The 7143-nt window shown below is 50.7% G+C and overlaps 1 protein-coding gene across 3 annotated transcripts in view; it reads right to left on the bottom strand.

The window, feature by feature from the left end:
* LOC113217297 (receptor-type tyrosine-protein phosphatase kappa) overlaps positions 1-7143 on the bottom strand; it is a 30605-nt gene that overhangs the window by 5395 nt on the left and 18067 nt on the right. For all 3 annotated transcript variants that reach the window (XM_052271389.1, XM_052272184.1, XM_026437129.2), the window contains exons 3-5: positions 4154-4272; positions 979-1066; positions 808-884 (exon numbers count right to left, since the gene is read on the bottom strand). In XM_052271389.1, the coding sequence (XP_052127349.1) occupies positions 808-884; positions 979-1066; positions 4154-4272 (284 nt within the window). The remainder of the gene's footprint in view (positions 1-807; positions 885-978; positions 1067-4153; positions 4273-7143) is intronic.

Genomic DNA, 7143 nt, shown 5'->3' with positions numbered 1-7143 from the left:
CCCCCGTCCCTCTTTCTGCTCTGGCTCCTCTTTGCCGCTCCTGCTGTTTTCTTGGCCGTAAGAGAGACTGCTGAACAAAACCGAGTAGCCCGACCAACGCGTCTAATAGCCGCTATAATTACATAGCGCATACACGTGCTCGCACGTCCGATTATTCTTGGAGAGCAGATCCACTGTTTGCGTGCACGTGTATATGCGTGCGAGTGTGTACGCAAAACTCGACGCACACACTGTAAACCATATTTGTAAAGCTCACGGGAAACGTTTCCGTTAGAGTGGCAAGAGTTCTCTTTTCTCCATTGTATTGTTTTTCTGCTGTTTTTTTTTTTTTTCTACTGGGTGGTGGCGCTGACAGGGTAGGATGGGAGGGGGGACACACTTGACACGCTTTTGGGGCGGTGAGAGATGAAAATGATTACTACAAACTGCTGCTCTGATGTTTTCTCAGTCTATTGGGTGGAAGCAGTAGGACGTCCCCCCCCCCTTTCCCTGTATCTACCCGGCCCTACTCCGCCCTAGCCTATCCCCGCCTCCCCTCAAATGTCCGGCTCGGTCAGAATGACAACACGGCATCAATTTCCGCTCGGGAAAGCAGCATGTCTGTGTGGTTGTGTGTGTATTGGAGAAGGAGAGAGATAGTGAGAGAGAGAGATGGGGGGGGGGGGAAGAAGGGTGGGAGAGAAGGGGCAGAGAGGTCCTTCGATTCCTCCTTTCTGGGATTGCAACTGTGTCCGTCCGCAATACATTCTCAGATAATGTCCGATGCCCCATTCTTCAAGATATTGTCCCGTGTTCCGCCGCACTTACGTCTATGTGGGAGGCATTGATGTAGTCTGAAGTGGCGCAGGTCTTGGACGGGTCCAGCACCACTCGATTGTAGTCATCTGGGAAAGGAAATGCAACATCAGATATCAGCACAGCTGCTACCCCCCGCAGGGCAATGCGAGCGCCTCGCCAGACGTCGTCTCGACCACTCACATGGCACGCACTTGAGGGTCTGGTTCTTCTCCCGGTTCACAGCCTTGTTCGCGTGCCTGCACGAGTGGACCTCCACCTTGGCCGCCGTCTGCAACAACAACAATAACAACGGCAGCTGTGAGAAGGGGGTTGGGGCGCCGGTATGGACGGCGATGATGGCACACCGAAGAAAAAGAAGTACGCGAGAAAGATGCGGCACTGTGATAGAAAACTGTCGTGATTTCACCGTTAAACCAAGAGTAAAAAAACTACAAGTTGAATACTTGTAAGTGTTCAACTGAGTAGTTGTGCACTTGTAAGTTCCCTATCCTCTTAATTTGGATGTTTACCGTGCAGGAGTGGGACACACGGTCAAAATAATGTCTTGAAATCCCAGGAAATTTCAAACAGTCGTAGGTCTACTTAAAAAATTTCTGTGTGTCGTCAAATTACAATTTGAAATAATTGTAGATGTACTAGCACTTTGCATCGACTTGGAATTGATCAACAAGCCTGGAGCTCTCGCAAATTTACAACATGTTTTGTAAATTAAAATTACAACAATATGTTGTAAATTGCCGAGGATATTTTTCACAGTGGAAATGTTAAACAGAGAAGTTGCGCTTTCAAGTATGCCTGCAGTTGCTCACTTACAAGTGTAAAGCAGTTGCACACTCGGTTCCTAAGTGTTGTTGTAATACGTCTTCGTCTCTCCAGGCGCCTGCGGACCGCGAGGTAGGCCACCGGCCTGGGCCGCGGCTCCAGCGGGTCGCCTATCCAGTCGCCCGCGGGCGCCCGCCGCCCCGTGAGAGCGAGTGAGACAGAGACAGAGGGATGCGGGGGGAGATTTTTCAGAATTATTATGACGCGAGCGGCCGGGTGGCGGCATTCCTTGAGACCCGGTCGGCGGTAGGGCCAGTGCGCCCGTCTGACGTCAGGGGCGGGGCGGGGCGGGGCGCTGCCACCGTGAGCAGCTGTTGCTGGCCCGCGCGAGCATCACGACCGCGTCCACCCGGCATCACATCCGGCCGACCGGGCCCCGGCAGCAACAGCGGCCCATGTCAAAGTCCTGGTCGACGCGACGCGCCACGCCACGCCCCGGCCTAGTGCGTCACTGGCCCCACCGCCAGGGAGGGGCTGCCAAAGGAGTGTACCGTGTACCGATGGTAAAGCAACCCCCACCACACGCACACACATGCGCACACACGCACGCACGCACGCACACACCGAGAGCAGAGTAGGTTGTACGGGTACGATTATATGGATTGTTCCACCTACTTTTCTCCGACCCGACCAGGTAATTTTTCCAAAATCCCCAAAAGTGCTGTCTGACCTCGGTTTTGTCCGACCTATTTTTCTCCGACCTCGTCGATATGCTTAAAATTTGGGAAGAATGTACTTCAAAGAACAACGAACGGCACGCAAGGGCGTGATGACGGGTTTGAAATTTGGTGGCCTGAGAAAAATTTCAAATCGACGGTGATTCGAACCGCCAACCTCCCGCGCTCCTAGCGGGCGCGCTACCGACTGAGTCATAGAGGCGAGATACAGGATGTCGCTCCCGGGAACGATCCATTCTACGCTGTCGCTAACTGATAAACAAATGTAAGTGTAAAGAAATAATTTTTGTTCACACAACATATACCTATTTGAGCGTTTTGAAGTGCTGGGAACAACATATCAAAAGATGGCGATTACTTTTTAGGGGTTCCTTTACCGAGAGGTCGGACGAGACTTAATTTCTGTGGACTGAAGTGTCGCGCACTGGTATGAACAAAAAACAACCTGTGCCGCGGCCGGGACTCTAAGCACCATTGCGAGCGGATTGTAACTTCAAAATTTTGTTTCTCTCGTCCCTTGACCGGAATCGGTTCCACGGTGAGCAGCGCAGCTATTACTTGTCGTGGTAGCTCAGTGGTCTCCGTGCGTGGTGGCTGGATAGTAAGCCGGGTCCGGCTCGGGTTCGAAACCCGACCGGTGCGTAACCAGTTTCCCCGCACGGAACCTCTGACGTTATTCAGAGGATCTAGAAGCCGTGGTGGTTGGCTGTTGTGCAGGGGATGGACTGAGTTTCTGGAAATTCGGGAAGCGGAGATAGCCGAGCTTCCGCGACTAATAATTTTATCGGAGGAAAACATCTTGATTTTTTTTCTCCGAATACCTGTCCAAGCTTTCCAGGGGAAATTAAAACCGTCGTTTCACCAGCTACGCTTCGTCGAGCTCCGACGGCGTAGTTGTTACGTTAGAACCGAGTAAATCAGAGAACGCAGGTTCTCTGCGGTTTATCGTTTTTTCGTCTCTTTTCTGACTAAAGTAGACTCACGAGTTATGGCTCTTACGCAGGAGCCTCCTCCGACTTGGTGCCATAGCCGCACCCGTTCAGTTCGGAACTTCAGACTCATAGTTCAGCAGTTCGAATTCCGGTCGCATCGACTTTTTATCCGGCCAGAAAATTTCGAGTGGACTCCAACCCGACCATTTCAGGAGGTGACCGCCGTGGAGTGCCGACGGCGTCCTCAGCGCCATGTCAATCAAGGATCGCGGATTCGAATACCTGTGCTTCTTCGTTTTTATTTACTGCCCGATTAGACTCGCCCAGCATCACTTTAAAACGACAGGACAGGCCGTCTACCGTGGAATCGTAGCAGCCTCGTTCTGTACAACATCAGAGACTTGAAGGTCGATGGTTCGAATCTCCGTCGAGTGGGCATTTTTCTCTGGCTTCGCGAAGATTTTAAACTGTGTGATTGTGGTAAGGTGGAAAATGGATCAATTTTCCTCGGCGCCACGTTGTCGCCGTTGCCGCTGCCGCTACGCTACTAGCCCGGGCGGCGGGGCGGCTCGGCCCTGAGTTACGGCACCGCCGGTCGTAATAATCATCTCTCGATAGAGAGTTTGGAGGGATGGGGGATTACTCGCGGGTCGTAAACGGGTGCTGCAGAACCTCTACGAGGCTCTCTGAACATCCCCCACCTCACCCCTATCCCAAAACGAGTTTAATAAAATACTTTTTTTTCTGTTCTGATCAACTAGCTACAGTATATTATAATGTTAGTAAAAGGGGTTGATTTCTAGCTGGAAGGAGTACTCATTCTGTTGGTCATAAATTGTTCGATTATGAACGAAGATAAGGGACGCATTCCCACCGATGATCCTGAACCTGTTTTGAACCCGATTATGTAGAGAGGTTACTCACTTGGAATTCGACTCGGAACAGTACTGCAAACTTCCTCCGTTGGTCGCACAGCTTCTGGAATCTGGCCACCGGTACCGGGTCGGACGGAACCGTGGACAGGATACCGTGCTCCTCCGAGGCTGAAAGGTATCAAAAGTGAAACATTAAAAGAAATTATTGATAAGGATGACAATATCAAAATACGGTTTTGCTTTGGTTCTTTTGTTCTTGACATGATACACTGTGAAAAATACTCGTACAAGTTTACGGGAAATTTTTACATAATGTGAGTCCGTAAAATTACAATTGAGATTACAATGTGAAATTGTAAAATTACAGTCACTTCCTATCGACTTGGAATTCATCGAGGAGCGAAAATGGGCCGTCGTAAATTTAAATTTACAACATCATTTTGTAGTTCCAAATTACAGGAAATGTCGTAACTTTACGAGGAAATTTTTCACAGTGTATAGTCGCTCTTTGCTCGACGTTGTCCATAAGCGGACCAGGGATCCCTATTCGCCCTCGCTCGTCTCATCTTTCTCTGGAGTCGGTGTGCCCCACCCGCTCGCAAAATCGTCCTCATATCCTCACATTCACACTCACGCGCTCACACCGACACACCGACACTCACACAACGGCGACCACGCCTGTCCGTGTCAATAAAAGATGGCTATAAATATGATAAGATGGAGTTCGCTTCAGTTCGGTGGAGACAGTCCTCCACTCGGAATTCCTCAGCAACAACTTCCTGCAAGGCTCCCCTCCGTCACCCCACCGCCCCCATAGCACGCCCCCACCCTTTCACCCCTCTCCCCTGACCCCCACCCCTCATGCAGCCCCGTACCCGTGGTGCCCGGGTACGCGTTACGGCGTTTCCTGTCGGCCCATTTTATTTATCTCTCCCTCACAATCGATTGGTTGTGATCTTCCCGGTGAATCGTGTCACTTTGCTTTGCACAGCGGAAAAGAAAAAGAAGCTATAAACCCAAATTCTAAAAAAAAGACCATATGTACGAAATTATTCCAATTTTGATAGGCGCCCCCCCCCCCTCTTACCCCCACCAAGGGAGATTAAGGGAGATTTGGAGAGGAAAGGGGTGGGGGGGGGGATGTTTTTTTAGGTTAACCTAATAGAAGCGAAACACCCAAATCGGACCCATTTTAGTACCAACATACTCCCTCTTGTTTTAAGGGACTAAAAGAGGATTTGGAACTTTCGAAAATCCCTCTGAAATCCCTTTCTTCTGAAATCCCTCTGAACTCCCTTTTCCCCACGACACGCCGTTTGAGGGCGAATTTAGAAAATGGTGAAGGAAGCTTCTTAGGTCATTTTTAACATGTCAGGCGAGCTCACATGGCCGGGAAGTACTCTACATCTGTACAATATGTATATATACATATCGTTAGAAGCAAACTTGTAGCTAGGCTCTATCGGTTCCCGTGGGCAACATGGCCACGGGATTCCAAATGGGATTCCGAAGGGATTGGGTGTAATACCAAGGTGGAATCCCATGTCCCTGTTTTGACCCGTTTTGGCAAGTTTTCGGGATTTAGGATTTGGGACTGTATTGGGATTTGGAGTTAGGGACTAAAATGGGATTCTTTTTTCTATTAGGGTTAGTAAACTTGACCCGTCACCATGCGAGGTTGTCCCGCCGGAGTTGGTGTGTATACACACGCTCTGCTGCGCCAACAGCGTCTGGACAACCTTGGAGGCTGTGTGTAGTTGTGTGTATGTGCGCGCGCGCGAGATGCGGTGCTGGTGCGCTCCGCTTGAGGGTGCGTGCGGGTTGGTGTGAGTCTGTGTGTGTGTGTGTATGTGTGTGTGTGTGTCGGTGTGTTGCACAAGGTTACGTCCGGCTGCGCGAAGGGGAAAAATCTGGGTCAAGCTCAACGCATTCGGGACGCCGCCGCGTCCGTCTCGCACAGGGGAGAGGGAGGGGGAGGGGGGTCTGGGAAAAGGGGAGGGGCGGCAACCAGGATGGCGCAGAATGTGTTCGAGTCCCATCCCATCGAGGTCCCGGGGCGGCGTTGGCCTCCGCTGGCAGGGACAAGGCGTGGCCCGCATCAAAGCGTTATTTGTATTAAAATCGTTCTAAAGTCAAAAAGTCTCGCGCGTGCCCGCCCGCCCAACCCAACCGTGAACAGAGCCGTGTGCGAGTCTCTATAGTTCAAAGTGTCGCAAGTTCCGGTCGAGCTTCTCGGCTTATAATGAGGAGCGAAAACTGACTAAATAAATGAAATAGGTAAGCCTCTTTTCTCCTCCTGCTTCTAAAGGACACGTGTATATCTTCTCTCACTCACAGCTTGTAGCAAAAGCTTGCAGAAAAAAAGGACTCTGCTTGACGCTATTTTGTTTTTTGTTTGAAACACGCTTTTTCAACTTACTGTCGCGTCTTGCGTATGGCATTTCCTTTTCTTGTTCCCTGCTCCCCGTTGGGGCTTCCCTGTTGCTGGCCGAGGACGACGCTGGCCGCATGTTGACCACAGCTAATCCCCCCCCTCTTTCCACTTCCTCTCCCCCGTCCTCCACCCCCAATGCGCCCCAATGTCAGCAGGGTAGGGCCTCTGGCAAGAGTAGAGGGGGCGGGTTGCTCAGTTGCTCGGGAGGGACCGAGAGAAAAAGTATAAACCTCCAGCGCGGCAGGACAAATTTCACTGCCCCATACAGCTTTTGTTTCAAGCCGCGCTGCCGCCCCACGCCCTTTTTATACGGTATACGGCGCGACAGAGAAAGAACAAAAAACAGCAAAAGCAAACAAAAAAAACACAGCAACATTCTTTTTAAGGAGCGGGCGGGCACCCACACTCAACTCACGTCCGGTGCGCAATGTAAACAAACTAGAGCAGAGAGCAAAGGGCAGCAGCTGAGGAGTGGTTAAACCTGGAATATTTTACCATTTTTATTTAAAAAAACAAAAAATTGCATTTTTGTTTTCAGTGAGCTTATCTTTTTTAAGCCCGGCATGTTTGTGTTGACATAGAGCGCCTCATTTCCCTGCCGGCCC

Source organism: Frankliniella occidentalis, unplaced genomic scaffold (genome assembly GCF_000697945.3).
Source record: "Frankliniella occidentalis isolate FOCC.00 unplaced genomic scaffold, Focc_3.1 Scaffold1, whole genome shotgun sequence".
NCBI classification, from domain to species: domain Eukaryota; kingdom Metazoa; phylum Arthropoda; class Insecta; order Thysanoptera; family Thripidae; genus Frankliniella; species Frankliniella occidentalis.
The sequence above is the reverse complement of the archived record's forward strand: the minus strand, read 5'-3'. Positions and strand labels throughout refer to the sequence as shown.